This window comes from Aptenodytes patagonicus, chromosome Z (assembly GCF_965638725.1).
Source record: "Aptenodytes patagonicus chromosome Z, bAptPat1.pri.cur, whole genome shotgun sequence".
Lineage (NCBI taxonomy): Eukaryota > Metazoa > Chordata > Aves > Sphenisciformes > Spheniscidae > Aptenodytes > Aptenodytes patagonicus.
Window position 1 is genome coordinate 71,620,481 of NC_134982.1, and position 19,360 is coordinate 71,639,840.

Sequence of the window (19,360 nt, forward strand, 5' to 3'; positions counted from 1 at the left end):
TAGCTGATGAATGTGAGAAGCAATTTACAATTGTTTAGTCTTTGCACCTCATCACAGTTCCTCCAGCATCATGTCTTTTAATTGTCCTCTTTTTTTGAGGTCCTACAGATACAAATTACTCCTCTATTTTGAAAAAAAAATGGTACCTAAATGCATCAACCCAAAAGCTGAGGACTGAGAAGGCAAATGAAGACGGTACATCATGGTATAGATGCTCAACTCTGCCACCTCCTACCTCTCTGGAGTGGGAACATATCACTTGCATCCACCAACTCTCACTGTTATGCCACTCCGCAAATATAACTGCTTTTCAGCGGGAAACAAAGGGCTAAACTGAGGGGGAAGGGAACCACCACCATATTTCCCTAAATATCCATCCAAGTGCAGGTCCTGCCTGCATGCCATACAGGCTGCACAGAATCTACAACCTGAATTGAGTGATTGATCTAGCTCACCAGAAAAAAAGCTTTGTTTCTCATCTACTCTGCTTTGCTGTTAAAGATGGGGAAAGTATTCACAATGGCAAACTTAGAAAGCAGAATGGCATACTTATTGAAGTAAACAGAGCAAAACGTCGAAGGTCTAGATTTGTTCACAGTCCAGAAATGTATAGAAAGTTTGTAAAAACTAGGAGGAAAAAAAACACGTCCTGTTATTTTAACAAGTAAAAAATAACCATTTAAGAATTCCAGACGTCTATTTACTCTGTAGAATGATGAATATGTATTACAATCCCAGTTTCAAATGCAATCAGACCCAATTTTTTTAATTAACATACGGTTGAAGAAAAAAATAGTTTAAAATATTTCCATTGTTATACTCCCCTTTTAAAGCGTCTAGAAGTTAGGGGAAATGAATTAAAAGGAAATAAAATTAAATTAGTATAGTAACATTTTAATATTATCTGTCTTTTGTCAAAAGTATTACATTAGCAGGTTTAACAAACCAGCACATTTATCAGTTATTTTTTGTCTTGCATTGGCAGACAAAATCCTGTAACAAAATTCTTCAAATACCTGTATAAAGAAGGAACAAAATAAACAAAGTATTGAATTCTCACAAGGAATCTACACATAGCATTCAAATTGAAAAAAAAAGCTCCCCCAAGAAGTCCTTAATGGCTAAGAATAAAATCATAGATTAATTTAAGGAAAACCAAGAAAAAAGCAAAGCCTTCTATAGGACAAATTGTAATTAGATAACTGAATCTAATGAAATCTGTGGAACAGATTTACGGAAAAAAATTGGATAACTATTGAGAGATATCACCAGGCAAGAATGATATCCTAACGATTTTCAAGCATAAATCTTAACTACAGATCATGTGTAAAAATACACAGTAATAAATACCTTATATAGTAATGAGCCTTACTGGATCTTCCTAATGAAGAGGCATAGCAGAAACTGTTTAAGAACACCTACTTCTCACATTCTTCCGCGGAGATATTCGACACCAATGATGTAACATTTCTGAAGCCCTCAGACCTTTTCTACAGCCTTTACTACAATTTTTTTTTTTTTTTTTAATATGGCTCCTGTGGTAATAGAAAACGATCACAGTTGTTTAGAAAGGTCTGGACTAGATGGCCTAAGGAGTTACTGCTATTAACAGTGGGAAAGAATGTGTGAGTGTGTGCCTATGTGGATAATTATTTAATAAATTAGTGCAGGAAACAGATATTAAATAAACCTAGCATTTTTTGGGATCAGTCTTTGTTTGCAAATCAACATCATAATTAGCAGCACAGATTACCAGGATTGTTAATTTGTGCTCCCTCTACTGGTTAATTCACCCTATAGCCATAAAAATAATAACAGTCTGTAAAAAATCCCCAGATTGTTGTGTTGCAACTCAACAGCCAAAAAAATCTGAAACCAAATTATATTATTAAAGAAAACCCTTATCACACCTGATATCTTACACATCAGTTCTAAAAGTCGCCTTAGATCATTAAAATGTCAGAATGGAAGCAAAGGAATCTTGCAGTTCAAAAAGATGTTTCCTATCATGCCAGCTTGTTTCATGTGCCTAGTTCATAAATATTCCACTTCCCTCAGATTTAGAAACGTAATTAAATATTTCAAATCCTGAATCGTTGTAAGAAGCTGTTGTTAACTGGATTTTTAATTGAAAGCTCCTTTTTTCTCCTCCTCATACAAAACACCATCAGCAACCGAGCTGCAAAGCAGCCTAGATCGCAGGACAACTTGGGCTGGAAGGCAGGGTTTGGCAGCCCACCTGATCCATCCCCCAGCTCAGAGCGTGGCTAACTCCATGCTTCAGTCAGGATGCTCAGGGACTTGTCCTGTTGACTCCTGAGTATCTCCAAGGCTGGCAACTCTGCAACCTCTCCAGGTAACTCATTCCCATACTTAATCACCCCCATGGTGAAAAACTTTTCATGGCATATGCAAAATATTTGTTAGATCCAAATCAAGCATAATTCAAAGTCTGAGTATAAGCAAACAGGAAATTTGTAACAAAACCCAGGAAAAAACAGGTTACCAAAAATAATGTGATCTGATCACAATTACTGCTAGTCACAAGCAGCGTATTTCCTGGGCAATGCAAATGTCACTAGCAGCTTGAATCACCTGAAAGAATCAAAGACCACCTTACTTTTGAATTTTGATGGTGTAATACCTATAGGACTCTGCATTTCATCTGAAGCTGACAAAATATACTCTATAAATATTTATATAGCATATAGCAGATCCTCTGACTCTTTTTATTTCATGAAGCACAACTAACATTCATATATCCACAGGTTTTCCAATTACCTCTCCTGGAGATAATTTAAATACTAATTTTAAATGTCAGCTTCTGACAAAGAACTGTTTAAACGATCTTCAAGTGAAGTGAGTTGTTGTAAACATTAATATATTAGTACAATTACTTTTAGTTAGCAAAAGTGGAAATAATGGCCAATTTCATTTACCTTGCTCAGTATGGGTTTTTTTATTAATAGGCTTTAGTTTTGTAGATGAGCAAGACAAACTTCTATTGTTATATACAGATTAGAAATGTAAACACTTAACACTTCCCACAACAACTGACTTCAGAATTGATTCCAAGTATTATCTCAAAAAAGCATTCAAAAAGCCAGTGTGACAAAGAGCACTACTGCCCCCTAATGAGCCAGCCCACAAAAGCTCCTCTGTAACAGCGTTTCATCTTTCCTGAAAAAAATTCAAGTTGTTATATCCATGAATTATTTAAAAAAAAAAAAAAGTTTCGTGATAAATGAAGACAATCGTTAAGAACATATATGCTAAATTCATGCCAAATTTCTGCGTAAAAGGCACATGCATAAGTTTGGGGAGGAAAAAAAGAAGCATCTAGTATCCAGGATTTTCAGATAACTTAATACTTAGTGCACAAAGAGATCATGAAGATGCAAAATACAGCACAAAAATTATGTTCCAACACTTCTGTCAGCATATAAGTAGTTATTAGCCAATCTTAAACCTATTCTATACTAGGATGTAATCATTCAGAAAAAAAACTGTAGTTACCTTCACACCAACCCAGATTTTTAAATTTTAGTGTCTGTAGTGTAAGAGCATCAGTATGTTTTTCTTGTTGCACTGTTCTATCTAAATGCCAGTTACAAGTCTATTCTAGGCTTGTAATTATTGCAAAGTAATTCTGATCTTGGTATCTTAATTACACCCACAAAAAGAAATAGAGAGGAAACAATCAAAAAAATCCACTTGCTGAATTCTGTTTGTAAAGGAAACAGACGAACTTTGTGTGTCATGTGGAAGTGACATTTTTTCAAAAATTGTTTTGCCACAGAATTGAATCTGTATGCAGTGCTGCCCAATGCAGCTTGGACATAAAATATTGTCTGGTTCCTGTATTTGCATTTCAAAAATACAGATTGCAGTGAACTGCTGAAAAAAATACAACTGCTGCAAGTCCTGGTGAGAAGCACAAACATAAGCTGTGTATTCTCTTTTATTCTACCACAAATCAGAAATTCCACTCACATTAGCAAAATTACTGTGATTTCAATGCAATGCTAAAGCAGAACTGAGTTCCGATTTTCCCCTCAAATCTTTTATACTGACTTTTTCATAGATAAACACTCTGATAGACACCACAAAAGTAAAGACTCCGATTGCCATTAGCAAGATAAGGTTAAAAGCAATTCATGTGTTTATTTTAAAACATGCTAGCTAAAAAAAGATACAGATTTTACAAATAAAATAATTACGTTCATTAGTGGGTTTTGGCACTGAAACACCACCAGTCACTAAAATCCTTGAACTTAAGACTTTACCTTAAAACCTCCAAATATTGGCTTTCTATGGCCTTGCATACGATGTCATCATTCATATAAATACATCATTAGCACAGAAAGGTTGCAAGTGATGAGTAATATCTTACATAACTACACACATGGTAGAAGGCTGCAAGCTACTATGCATTGAAAATATAAGAAGTACCAATTGCATGCTACACGATAAAAATAAATTATCTACAGAGATATTTTGAAGACCTAAAATAACCATATTCCATGATATTTCTCTATTACATTATAGCCCAAAGAGCTGGTAACACAGCTCTCAGGCTACCTAGTATGTATGCTATTACATCAGTACTTCACAATTCCAAGTGCTTACTATAATTTTATGAAATATAAAAATGAAAACATTGGCAAGACTAACAACGATCAAGAGTTCCAGCTGATGCCTCAGAACTTTGAAGGTAAGGCCATCACCACAACTCATTCCAACTCTGCCAGGCATGTATTTCTTACCTTTGAATCTTCATTGCTCACCCCCAGCTCTAGCACAGCCCGAGGAGACTTCAGCTTCGCTTGCATGGACTCTGCCATTTGAAGATTAAGCTGCCATCCAATTGTTTCAAGCTATAAAACACAAATTTAGATTACAATCAGATGGTACAGAAGCACTCAGGTCAACTTTCAATATTGTGAATGGTCTGTATCAGTAGACACGATGTCAGGCTCTACAAATGTTAAGCATTTTTATACAGTGCACGTTCTCCTGGATTCCAAGACAGATTTGATTCTCTCTCTTGCCAAATTTATCAGTTCAAACTGCCTGTGACCACCCAAAATAAAGTGAATTCATACGCCTCAGGTCGGCTGGAACCAATCCATAAAACACAGCTAAGGATCCAAAATAAGGTAGTTTTCCCCCTCCTTGTGAACTGTATCAGCAAAGTTGCGGATTCAATTTTATTTCATATTTATTTTTCTTTTAGGAAAAAGAAAAAAAATTCCAATAAATGGTAAACCAGCTAAAAATGGTAATTTCTTAATCAACAGATTTATTCATGTGTGTTCTACCATATACAGATGTTAATGACAAAAATAATTCTGTGCTGCTTTTTAAATTACTACTGAAAAGCCAAAAACCAGCTAAGCATGTGAGCAACAGAATTTAATAGAAAGCTACACAAAAATACATTTCAAATTGCTTTTTAATCATTAATCTAAAATGATATTCAAATATTATGAAGCTGCACCTCACGCATAAATGAAGTATGCAAGAACAGAACCACAAGTCTTTCACGAAATAACCTACCTAGCCCTCTTGAATAAAGAAAAGTAGAAATATAAAATCTTACCATCTGGCAAGTTAATTTGCATACAAGTTCTTTTTAATCTAATGTGTCCCCTCTGCCAGTAAATATTGTGGCTGACTTGGTAAAAGGGAAAGCGTGCCACATCTCAGTTAATCTCTTACCAGTCCAACAATTCAGCTAAAATCATCAACGGCACAAAGCCATCCCAGAGGTGCTGTACTGTAAACAGCAGCGAAGCCAATACATGCCCTGCCTCCTGCAGTGACAATAATCTCTAGATGAAAGATAGGAGAGAAAGTGAGTGGCAGAAACATCTTCCAGGGGCACAGCTCAAAGACAGAACTTCCAAAATTTATTGCAGCTATACCATTTACATTTGCACATTAATGCATGTTATATTGCATTTCTTTATATATTGCATCACTATTATACCAATTATGTAACAAACACTGAAAGACATATGACTAAGCATACCAAAAGGAAAATTACGTATCATGACCTGTTAACCACCATTGCCAGTCCAAGATGGTTAAGGAGTTCAGCCAAGGCCAAACAAAGTTAATGGCAAGACACAGGCAGTCTCAGACTGACTTTGTGTACTGCTATAGGAACAAGACAGTAGAAGGAACTTCAGCAGGTCAGCCTGCAGTCTGTCAGCTGCTCTGCAAGAAATGCCCCTATTCAGGCTTCTTTCTGTGGTAAAAATAAGGAAGTTTACACATTAATCAAATCGATGAAAGCATGCGTACAACACAAACGGACACAGCTGAAATGCTGTAAATCTGGTCTAGCTCATTTTATGGTAGGCGTAGCTTTAGTAACAGTATGCCCACAGCCTATGAATTAAAGATGCTTTAAAAGACAAGTTTTATAAAGTCTAAAAGCAGATTAATTTTTAATCATAATTCCTTGTTTTGATTTCTTCTAACCTGATTACATCTTGGTTGATGAAAATAATAGGGCATTGCCCATCCCACCCAAAAGTACAGCACAATCCAAAGTGGATTCTGTGGATGTGCTCAAGTCAATCACACTAATGGACAAGTCTGCTAATCCCCTGTGCTGGCCAATATCTGGAATCTTCCAGCAAATTATACCAGAATGACATAGCCGGAAAACATTTTTCTCTCCACAAACTTCAATAAAATTAAGTAAAGAAATTACCTCTGGTTCTCTCAGGAGCATAAAGATCTTAGCATCTTGCCTTACTCTAGGTTTTAGATCAAGCAAGAAGTTCAGTTCAGTTAAAGAACCCTATGAAAATTGATAATGGTCAACAGAGAAGGACCCGAATACTGATTTATGGGCTAGCGGTGGGACCAGCCCAAAGCAGGCAAGAGGAAACAGTACCACCTATTTTGATAAAACATCTAACCGCTAAGGTCAAAAACAGAGACAGTGAGCAGGCTCTGGAATGCAACGGCTCTTCACATTGCAGTCACTAAGGTTCAAGCCCCACACTCCTCAATTTAGAAAGGACTTTCTATCAGTTACTGAAACAATTTATTATAGTAGCATGGAAACCAAGCCTTAGACAGGCTAGCAGCTTATCCAGGATTATAAAACAATGTCACTGGAGACAAGAACAATATCCTAGGAAGCCTGACTTTTAAGACTTTTCTAAAGCTGTTAAAGTGTACTGTATGTAGCATGAAAAACAAACCATCAAAAGTAAAGAAATTCAAATTTATGTCTTCTACTTCACTTTTAATACACATCTATGCAGGAATATCGTAGAAGGCTCAGAACAAATACAATATATGTGGCAGCACAGTGGGCTGAGTTTATAGCTGAACAGCAGCCATAACTCTTTTTTTATATTGCTTTACCTTAAAATTACTTTGTTTTCCTGTAGGATTCATGTGTCTCTTCTGTTTTAAATATAGTTGTATGAGAACAAGTTTTGATTAATAAATAGCATGCTGCCTAAGGCTTCAAAATGGTCCGACTATTTATTTTCTTGAAAGAAAAATGTAACATGTATTTGGCTATGGTTGTGTTTACTTAGAAGACAATCAACATCCTGAAATATCAATTAACCTTTTGAGGGTGGTGACATGTTTCTGCATGGCATTTGTGTCAAGGCACAGTATTTGGTAGCCACAAAGTGGTACATATTTTAGGGCCAATTTTTTCAAAAAAGAAAGGACTACAAAATTATTTTCACTTCTGATATAAAACTTGTTATAGAAAACAAAATGTTGGGAGAGACTATATGGTTCCAGAATCTGTGATATATTACCTGAATATAATTTACTAGGGAGGGGGGAAGTATTTCTGCATAACTAGCATGAAAATAAAGCCATGTTTTTAGTTACTGTAGACGTTTAGCTTCTTTTTACAATTTCTTATCAGCAGTTTAGAAATGTGCTAGCTACCTTGCCACTGCAACAATAAACACCGTTGAAAATGTACTATTTAGGGCTGTAAGTCCTCACTGGTATCTCTGGCACTTATTTAACCTCAGGGTTGTTTAGAAAACAAAAAACAGGTGTAAGCTGGAAAATAAGGAAAGGAAAAAACATAGATACTGAATAAAACCAATAATAAGCACGTATGAAAATGCTTCAGATCTGCTCCATGAACCCTATGGCAAATGATTCAGGGCAACAAAGATATGAGGAAGCTTTCGACAACCCCTGTGATCCTCAGTTCCCATGTCCCTTTTGTTCCACTCAGGCTTCTGAAGAGGATACCATGACAGACAGGACTAAAGAGGCATGGACGAACCTATGCACTTCTCCCTTCCAGTGCTCACTCAATACCAGCTGTAGAAAAGATAAGGTATTATACCTAAACCAGCTCTGTACCCCATACAAACGTAGTGCTTCTCAGTGGCCATCCATGCCTGTCCTAGGGGAAGATCCACACTAGAGAGCTGCCAGTTCCCCTAATACGAGAGGATCTGACCCTTCATCTGTAGATCACTAACACCTTTACAGGTACCTAAATACATCATCTCTAGTCTGTCTATGATATACACAGTCATTCTCCTCCAGTGTAAAACATGGGAGCTTCCAACTCATGCCCACTGTCCTGTCCACCAGCCTACTTTCCATACTAAATAGTAGAGCATAGTATTTTACATATTAGGACAAGATCATCGGCAACATAACATAACTACGGTAAAACATTTTGAGTGAAAGTCACCCTCTGCAAAAAGCCCATGGGCACTAAATGTCAAGTCAGCTTTCACAGCTTATCTGATATGAACTTTAAGTACGATCGCCAACCAAATAAAGGATTTCACATACCCAAAATTAACATCCACAAAATCCACCATTTCCCTCATCACTTCCAGCCCATTATGTTTTTACATACTATTGTCTTTCTCTCACATATTTTCACCACAGTTCCTTACTTTTACTTTTGACTGCCCATAAACATTTCTACAAATTAAACCAAAACCAAGAAGAAATTCAAGAAATCAGATAAACATGACAAGTTTCTATATTAGTTGTCAAAAAATTAAAATACTGCTCCTTTCTCAACTACTAAATATATTTATCTTATACTCTTTCATGAGAAATCATATAAATGTTCTTTGGCAGAGAAGTTCAGGCTAAAAACGTCAAGGAGAAAACAATCATCTTAGCTATACAAGAACCGGTCTATCAGACTGAAAAATGAAGGACTACGACTTTGAGAGTGAAGGCAGACTGGATGTCCAAAACAGGCATGTTGTAGGGCTCCAACCTGAAGGACCGAGAACAGAGCCAAAGTGACTGAGAAACTCACGCTGAAAAAAATGTTAGCAAGGACCTTAATTTGAGAAAAGAAAGTAAGTGGGAATATTGTGAAAAAAGGGAAAACTAAAAGTGGAAACAGAATTTCAGAAAATACATAAGCACCTAAAATGTCTTCCCTAATACTTCCAACTTCAGCCATTCAAAACTTCTGGAGCAGGGTCCAGCATTTTTAAGGGAGGAGAAGGAAAAGGGGGTTTAAATGCTTAGTCAGTACCAGAGCAGGAAAAGGAGTTAGTTTTTGATTTTGGACTTGAGTGATATACTGAGATCACATCCCCTGCCTGTCTCTACACCCAAGAAGATGGGAAGCTTGTTTTAATTTTAAATGGAAAACTGGAATTTTCATATAAATTACCCACTTCTAGAAGGTGAAGCTTTCAGAAGGTCATCTAGTATCATAACGAATCATTACAGGAACTATAGAAAATCAGTATTACTGCCCTCAGAACTCACTGCTGTGGCACAAACAGCTTACTTCTTACCACAATGCAAGCAGGATGCCATAATACCATGCAAACCACTATTTCTCCTCCATGGGTAATCCACGATTTGGCATCTATTTGTCCCTTAGGAAGTGCTCTAAACATTGACCTCAGAGAAAGTAGGAGTAACAATGAGTAAACAATGCAGTGAACCTGCAAGAATTACAGCACGGAAATACCACTTGGACACATAAAATCAACATGACTAAGGTTTTTATACCCGCCAGACATTTAGACAGTTATGAAATAGCTGACCACTTTACAGCTCAAATTTAACGTATTATGAATATCTAATTATTTCATTCAGATTCTCGCACTCCATTCTCTTGGCTAGATTTGCTGCTTTCAGAACACCTAGCTTTCCCTAAATAGAATGAAATATTATGTACTTCACTTCTGTGTAATACTAAAACATAAAATCATAGTCTTCAGTTAATGAGAGAATAATTATATTCAGAACACATACATGAGATTCAGAAAATGTGGGCAAATGCAACTAAATCAGCATTATAGGTTAAATATTATTTAACAAGCCACTATAGATAAACTGGCTACAGGAAAGATTATGAAGATCCTGGCATATCCATTATTAGCCTTTCAGACAAACAAATGACTGTATGCATTTCTACAGGGAGAGAGACAAATGCTGATTAACATTTAGCAAAAAGCAAGAAAAAGAATTCTCAAACTTAGAGTTTCATCTTGTGGCAGTGCACCCGCCCTGACAAAGACTGGGGGCATTAAAACCGCTGTGTCCTCATTTTTCGCACCCTTAATTTCACGCCTTTAAGGTGGTGAGTGCTGACCGTCACGCACACACCTTGGGGCAGTGATTATGGTCAGGTATACACCTCGGGCGAGGGGCGAGGCCGGCGAGGCCCTCAGCCGGCGAGAACGGACCGCGGGTCGGGTTCGACTGGGGCGTAAACGGAGCCCCGCCGGAGGGCGAGGTGAGCCGGTCCTCCTCGGAGCAGCGGGTCTGCGGCCGGGGGCTCTCCCCTTGGGTCGGGACGCCGCCCAAGGCAGCCCCTCGAGGCTGAGAGCCCTCGTCCTCCGGGTGAGCGAGCGTGCGCGGTTGGGACCCTCCTTTCTAAAGCCGGCGGAACAGCGTTAGTCCCTCCCACACCGTCCTGAACCTGTGGTTTGCCGGCGTTGTCGGAGTGTTGACGCCTCGTTTCTAATTTGTTTTCTGCTAAATAATTTCAGTTAAAATAAAGTTTATTTTTGAATCTATCATCTGCCTAATTTGATTTCATGAGCCTCCACGACAATCTTAGTCTAAAAAGTGAGAAAACCAGACTTCTGGGATGAACACTTTTTAACAAGTCTGATGGGCGGAGAATGCAGAAGCGATTCTAAATTAATAGCAGGGTTCTGTACTTTTATGTTTATGGGGGAGAAAAAGCTTATGAAAGCCCTGGATGGGAAAGGAACACATAGCATAAGCAAACTAGCATATGCAATTTGTGAAGTCTACTAACTACTATTAAAACAACTGTTTTCAGTATTGCCAAAAGGTAATTGGTAAAAAAAAAAGTGGTAATATTACCACTACATTTGGTAATGCTTGAAAATCAACTAGATAATAACACAATTTTTCAATTGTATTATTTCAATTGGGTACTTCTCCCATTGTCAATGGGTTATGGTTTAGTTTGTCTGTTTGGACTTTTTTTTAAAAGCAACAAACCCCCCAACATGTGCCTTTTTGGAGAGCAAAAGGTTTTCATTACCCTGAAGTTGCTGAGGGGCTGCTGAAGCTTTCCAACATGAGTGACGAGAATTTTAAAGCAAACTGAGGTTGTGGCCCACAGTCAGAATTAACAGCCAGTAAGAGTAACTTTAGAATAACTAGGTCACATGTTACGAATATTGAGAAGAACGTGTACTCAGGAAATTATGGTATGATACTAAATCTTATTCATCTAGTTCATAATGCACGTATCAGTTCAGTTGAATTGGCCTCTAGTGACATTACTAACTTGAGCACAGCTGAAAATAAATCTTAACATCACTTCTGAAAATTCAAATCTTGGCACAAAACTGAGTCCTTCTAATAGTACTACCTCTCATGGTATTGGTGCTGAAGGACTTGATTAATATGGACATCCCTGTTCTTGGTTGCCAGCACCTTCCTATGGCACAGAATGCTGGTTTAAACTTACTTGCACAGCTGAGAACTAACAGCCAAGTCTCCTGACTTTGAAAGATTCACTTCATGGCAGTTGAAGTGCATCTATAGTTACTTTCCTTCACAGGCAGTCCGATTAATTTGAGGACAGGCTGAAGCAGCGTAATTGACTTCATTTTTGTGAGGTTTTTAAAAACTGTGTAATAGAAATACAATGCCAAAAAGAACTTCTTACTGATTCATCCTTTACAGGTACCACAGAAAAGAGTCTTCTGTTAGGCAGAAGGCTAACAAACTATTTCAGATAAAGTAGGACAATTACAGTAATACAGAAATTAGTTTTATGCTGCACCGGTATATAGGCCCACCCATGTGATTTTCAAATACTTCAATCCTTATTTTGAGAGGCCATTCAGTTCAAAATGATCTGGTATTTGTGATAACTTAAATGTTACTGCACATGAGATTATGCCTTCCATATCCTGAGAAAAAAATCTACACGCTTGTTTCTATAAAGCTTTTTCTGTGAGGAAAAAAAAAAAAAGCAAGTGTAACGGCACTATTCTTCAGAGTTACACTCTCCTCATCTGTTTCTACCAACTGTGGTATATCTATAAGAGCACTGTTATCAGTTTACACCCAGCAACTACTCTGGGAAGTAAGTTCAGCTTTACTACATCAGTTCTGGAGTGCTCACTTAGTAAAAAGGCTACTTTAATTCACAGTCTAATGTAAATATTGATAACTTAAGATTCCAAAGTCTAAACTTCTACTATTACAGTGTTAAGAGTGAGTAACTAACACTATAGGAGAGTGCATAATAGGACGAAAACCCAGCCTTCAGTCCATTCTTGAGGAAGTAGATTTATGATAGCTGGAGAAATAAGGTTCAAGAACTACCCTCAAATAGTACCAGTGTAAGCAAAAACTATTAGATGATTTAAAGATGGAGCCTGACAAATTCAGAAAGTGCACTATATGATGTGGCTGCTTGCAGTAATGGGGAAAACGAACGACTCAATGTCTCTGCCCACATGTACTTTAGAAAGGAACCTATCCTGCCCCCAAAGGCAACAATTACATAAAGAGAAAAATTAAATCCTATTTTAACAAATGAAATCAAAATTTTGTCCTTTTAACTCAGATACTAACTCACTCATTTCAGCTATTTTTCCCTCGAATTTGAGAGGAACAGTCCAACTTTAAAGATGAAAACATTTCCTGGAACAATCTGAAAGAGCTGTTTATGTAATTTAAGACGTCCATAGTATTGCTCTCATTGAAGCTGTTACGACCAGTGAAGTGAAAGATAATGGGATATGAAAGACATCTTCAGCTAATTTTTTTCTCATATTATTACAACAGTATATATCACACTAATACAAAACATTTAAGAATGTTTTCCAACTAACAAAATATTTTGAGGAAATAAATAATCCATAACATAAGAATTTTTCTGGTGCAGATCTTTCACTTACAATACACTCATTTCAGTTGTTCTAACCGAATAACCTGGAGAAAAATGAGTATAGCTATCCTTTCACTCAGTTTAATTCTTGAAAGAGTAACGCCCATAGTTCCTCCACTGGAGACCAATTACTCCTCATTTCATTGTAAAAAAAGAAAGAATACTCACATTTTAAAGTTTGGGGGTCCCCTCCCCTCATCTTTCAACAATTAAATCAGACAAAACGTACTAAGTCTTAGTTACATAAATGAATACCTTTCAGTTAAATAAAGTACTGCAACACGTATATATGGTTTTAATAAATTAACTATCAGTTCTGTAAGGATGGGAGAGGACTAAAGGTGTAGTACAATGCTAAGGAAAGCATTGGTCTACAATGCACTACTCTAACTTCAGACCTGTGTAATCACACCAACATAAAACTAGAGCAAACCATTAAGTCTGCTTTATAAAATTTACAGCCTAAAATGCCAATTCCACTCTCCATCAGCACACTCAGCATTGCAGAATCAAAACTCCAAATTAGATATGAAAATGTCAATTTTCCTGCTGTGATGATGACAATAATTTAGGTAAGAGGCCAAGAGAAGGATGACAAAACATGTCTGGCTGTGAACTCCTTCAAAAACTCTCCCTGTCTGCTTAAGAAAAGAATGTTAGTGCAGAGAAGACACCAGCAGGATGAAGCCAAAAGTGTACTCAATATAGCAAACAAATATTAAAACAGAAAAAAGGTGCACATTTTTAAGACGACGACAATGAGCGACAGGCACAATTTGCCAATCATCACAGGTAGGGTCTTCATCACAGAAATATTTTGTAATCAGGAGGAGAGTGTTTCCTTTAAGACAAGTATCAGTTTCCTGCTGATGGGAAACTCTAGCACTGGGGGCAGAAGAGATGACTGCATAAACACACTGATTTCTATTCTCTATTGTTGCTACTGACTTCAGTTGTATTAAGGTGGCAGGAATTTCTTTGAAGGAAGTTCTGGATGTTGCAGCTTCTTTTCAGCAGGCCTCACTGTAACAACTGCTCCATGGGTGAGGAAGCCTGCAGTGAAACAGCTGGATTTTCACATTGGTTGCATAAAGTTTCTGACTACAGTCCTCTACCACATTTTGAATAGCAACGGAAAAACCTGATGGCATACCGTATTTCAAAATCCGTCCCCCTACTGTACAAACATATTCAACTTCAATCCAATTCAGTATCCCCATTTTATAAATGGATTACTGAGGCATTTTGTGGTTTCAGTGAAAAGTACTCTTCAATGGCAGATTTAAAGTCCGTAAGGCTCAATTTTTATCCAGAGATATGAGTCACAAATTGAACAACCAGCATCTTCAGCTGACAGTATTAGGCAAATCTTCAAATTAAACCCAAGACTCAGAGCAGGCACCACAAATATGGCATGTAACTATCAATAAAACCTTACGTACATCCACCTATCTGTAAAACAAAGTTAGGATAATAGGGTTGGTTATTTTTAAAAGCATCAAAGTCTGTAATTAAAGACAGTCATAACACATATGCACAGCCAAGTTAAGCAGAGGTTGCACAGTCAACTACAGTGCCTCTTACTAAATTTTAAGACTGGACTTTGCAATGTTAATGATAGTTTTGCAATGTATTTTAGTCATGTAGTCATAAGAAAATAAGAATCATTGGATGGGTCTTATCTATCTAGTCACAATACTAGAATGCAATGTCGAATCCAATTCTGCCTTAATCTTGCACATACTGCAAGACCATCAGCAAACAGACAAACAAAACAAAAAGAAAGCAGCAACTATGTTTTTCACCAGTAGAAAAGAATAATCTTCTAGGCTCTGAAGTAGTACCACGTGCTATGATTGCTTCTAACTAGAAGTAGTAGTAGTTGTAGCATAAGGGCAAGGAAAGTCTTGGATTGGGTCAGGCAGATGGACAGTGAATTTACAGAATCCTGTAAAAAGGTTGACCAACTAGAACACAATTCCCAAAGGAAAAAAATTCTGAAAGTTTAAAAAACAAAGAGAAACTATTTATGTGGCTTTGTATCTTAGCCTTGAAAGAAGGCACTGTAAGACAACAGACTGAAGACAGGTTGGGCCAAAGACCCGGTCGAGTGGTTAAACCAAGTGAGTGAGACAGAGAGGCACTGAAGAGAGCCACAGGCCATACATTAAGTTTGCTGTGCAATCCTCAGATCCCTCACCACAACTCTTCTTAATGATACCAGTAACTTTAGGAGGCAGAAAAAAAAAAAAAAATGAGGAGCAATAAGTGTTTCAACTTTGTAAACTGGGAGTTTCAGCTTGTAATTAATGCTAGAAAAAGCAAGAGGAGCAAGCCAAAAAGCCAGTACCTCAGTTACCTCTCAGAGAGGATTTTAATATTAAGAGCATATTAAAAATAGAAAAAGAGACTGACATTTAACTCTAAAAGGAAAATCTGCACAAATTATGTACCTAAAGCCATCTTATTTGGTAAGTATGTAAGACGAACTAGGTTCTTCATCCATGATGAAGAACCCATCCAGGCTCTCTCCTGGAGGGTTAATTTCATCTGACTTCCCATTTTTGTCTGCAAGGATAAAGTCCTGTTTCTCTTCAGCAAACCTTACTTAGCACACATGCCAGGAAAAGTGGTATTTTCAGACTTCTTCATTCAATATTCAAACCAAAACCCCCCACATCTTTAATCTTTGAATTTAAAAAAGGAAAAGACACACAGCAAAAAGTACCACTGTACTTCAAAAGGGAGGAACCAAAAGAAATAATATGACATGAAATTGGTAGAGCAAGACTAGTGCTAAGAAGCAACAACTTCAAAAGACTTTTCCCTAATTGAAGTTACTGCAGGTTTTCATCTTTACATGTATTTTAACTGATAAGCAGCTAGCTTGAAAGCAAACAGAAAGGGACTGTATGACAAACATTAGAAACAGCATTCAAGTTTCCAAAACCCTAGTATTTAGGGATTCACTTTGTGCAAAAGGTAAAAGTGGTGGTGTGCTCTGTGTCTCTCTGGGAAATTTCTGGGCACAGAGTTGCAGTAAAAATATGCACCAGTCTGTGAGCACTTATATGGAAAAGTCATAGCTGACTGGCTCTTTTATCTAGCAGAAGAATATATAGCAAGATCCAACGGTGGGAAGATGAAGTTAGACAGATTTTAATGAGAGATAAGGCACACATTCTTATTAACCATAAAAAATACCCCAGAAATTACCTGTCATTTCAAGCCTTGAAATCACAACCAGACCCGTTTCAAAAGCTCCTTTACATACTGAAGAAAAATTATGGTTTGTATTACACAGGAAGTTACACAAGATAAGCATAGTACTCTTTTATAACCTTAAAAGATGCTATTTTGCATGTAGAAACAGAACAAATGTTTCAGATGTTTCTAAACATTCTCAAAATGTACCTTCTTCCAACCTTTATCATATACACTTTCTCAATAGATGACAGAAGAGGGTGAGAAGGATAGGAAGAAACTCATTAAAAAATCCTCAAGAAGTAGTACCTAAAAATTGTAAACAATTAAAATACCTACTAGCAAAGCTGGGCAAGTGGAAGATTAAACAGACTCAGTTGTGCTGTACCTGGCTATTAAAATAAATCTCAGTAGGTGTAAAACTGTGTCTTTACTACATCTTTCATCATTTATGTTCTCTTTGCCACTGTCTGTGATGGCATCATATAATGCAAGCTGGTTCACAATTCATTGTGACAATGCCCGTAGGTACGACACGGTCTTTGTGACCTCTGTTTGCCACTGTAAGAATGACTAGCGGATCAGACACTAACAAGAAACTAAAGATTCTTTCTGTTTGAGCTGTATTCCTCCTTATTTTGCATTTCTTCTGATATCAGAAAGAATTTTTCCCCCACGACACACACATAGCACACCAATTCTCTTCTTTTTTGTCATAACCACCATAGGATGCATGTGTTTCAGAGTATTTCTGTAGATTTGCCAGCGTTTAGCAGAGGGAATTTAGCATATTCACATTACATATACACCCCTTAGCAAGAAGGCCAGTTTCTGAGAAAACTACTTTCAGCGTTTTTCCCATATGGCTTCAAACAGCCAGTCAAGATACAGAATTGACAGCCCTGTCAAGAATTTTAGGTACGTAATTTCACTAGTTGCATTCCCACGCATCATTATATTAAGTAATGCTGTCTGAAGGCTATAAAAAGCTTCTCCTGCTTGGCAACATAGGACTCTCATCTTTTTTATTATATATATTTTAAAGATACCCTGAATAGTTTTCCAAAACAAGAAAGCTATGAGGCATTTAGCTTGACCTGCCTTTAAAATACATAGATTTACACAGAGTACCAAAAAACCTACAGAGAACATAATATAGGGGGAGAGGGAGAAAAGCAACAGAATTGATGAAAAATTGCCATGAGAATTCAGAGTGAACCCTACTAAAAAGCTAGCTCTTCTTTGCAGATAGGAAAAAATACATTTTAATCTGATCAATATGTGTCTTGATTTCTAAACTGATACATTACCAAGCAAAGACTTAAAAACTGGATCAGATTGATATCAGACTATTATCACTACCTTATCATTCTAGAGGCCAAATTAAAACGCATTCAAAGAAAAAACTGATACAAATACCATCATTCTATTTGACTAGGACTGTATTATACAGCAGAAATAATGTAATAAAGGGACTGCCATACAAGTAAAGATTCAAAGAACCAATTAATGCAACAGGACAATATACATAATTAATAACCCTGTGCAGCTGAAGACTGCCTATAGTTCGGTGAAGAAAAATGAAAAGATGACGTGAGAAAATACTATTAAACAGTACAGCTTTAGTTTAACTCTACAATTTTTATTCATTTCTCAAGACAATAATGTCCTATCAACTAAGCAGTCTGCACCAAAAAAATTTCAAAGACCTATGTTCAAAAAAGAACATTTTTTCTCCAACGATTAGAAGCAGTGTTCAATATGCCACAGAAAACTTCACCTAATCAGTATTCTGGGAAATACTTGTTCTGTTGCTCTAACAAACTCAATTTGGCTTGTCACCCTAATTAAGCTATCAGCCAGCGCATTACCACCTACATCTCTTGCATAGCACTGACAGATCCAGAAGCCAGAATACTAGTTTTTACCAAGTTTTAGTTTGCAGGCGAGAAGAGAATCTGGTTTAAGAGAAATAACATGTCAATACGAGTGAAATATCTGTAAGAAATTACTTCTCATACTAACTAGTGGTTTGGAGTCCAAATCTGAGCACTGCTGCAAGCCAAAAGACGCAGTGGCCTCCACTCTCAAAAATGGCCATGAGCCAAATCAATTAGTAATATTATGAAATAATAATCCTGGACAGTCAGCTACCCACTAGTTTTGGCCATAAGTTAATCAATCCTCAGTTCTTCCTTCAATTTGCCCAAAGGTTCCAATGTTTGTGTGATGTGCAAACCATACCTCTAAATAAAAAAAAGAAAACTGTCAACCATTTTATGTTGTCTTAAAACAGAAATGAAAGACTAGTGCCTGGTCCTTCTTGTGTACGCTACAGAAATCAGACTTAGTGGCAGCATTTCAGTACTTCCAAAATACACAATTTCTAAGTACCAGATGCCAGGAGAGACTCAGAATTATTTTGCCACTTGGATTTTGGTAAAGCACTTTAAAAAAAAGATAAAATTCCTATTAGATCTTTCTTAGTTACATTGCAAGCTCTATATCTTGTACACAGTTTCGCTGAACACCCTTTCATTCTGGATCAGAACTATCAGGATCTCAGTAATACTAACCATGACCCTGATTCTGCACTCAGATCCAGATAAGCAATCCCATACATACACCCACTAAAGCCGTTATAAAGAAAATTCAGAGTGGTTAAGTGTACAGAAAAGCACATGGCAAGCAAAAGCATGAAATATTCACACATACTCTGAATTCTAAATTAATATGTAGTCCTGCACATCAGCTGAACAGGTCAGT

General features: G+C 37.0%; 1 protein-coding gene across 1 annotated transcript in view; it reads right to left on the reverse strand.

Annotated features, from left to right (window-relative positions):
• The window catches only part of COMMD10 (COMM domain containing 10), a 112,877-nt gene that overhangs the window by 83,033 nt on the left and 10,484 nt on the right, over nucleotides 1-19,360 (reverse strand). The window contains exon 5 of the mRNA XM_076362296.1: nucleotides 4,767-4,877. Coding sequence (XP_076218411.1) covers nucleotides 4,767-4,877 — 111 coding nt within the window. The remainder of the gene's footprint in view (nucleotides 1-4,766; nucleotides 4,878-19,360) is intronic.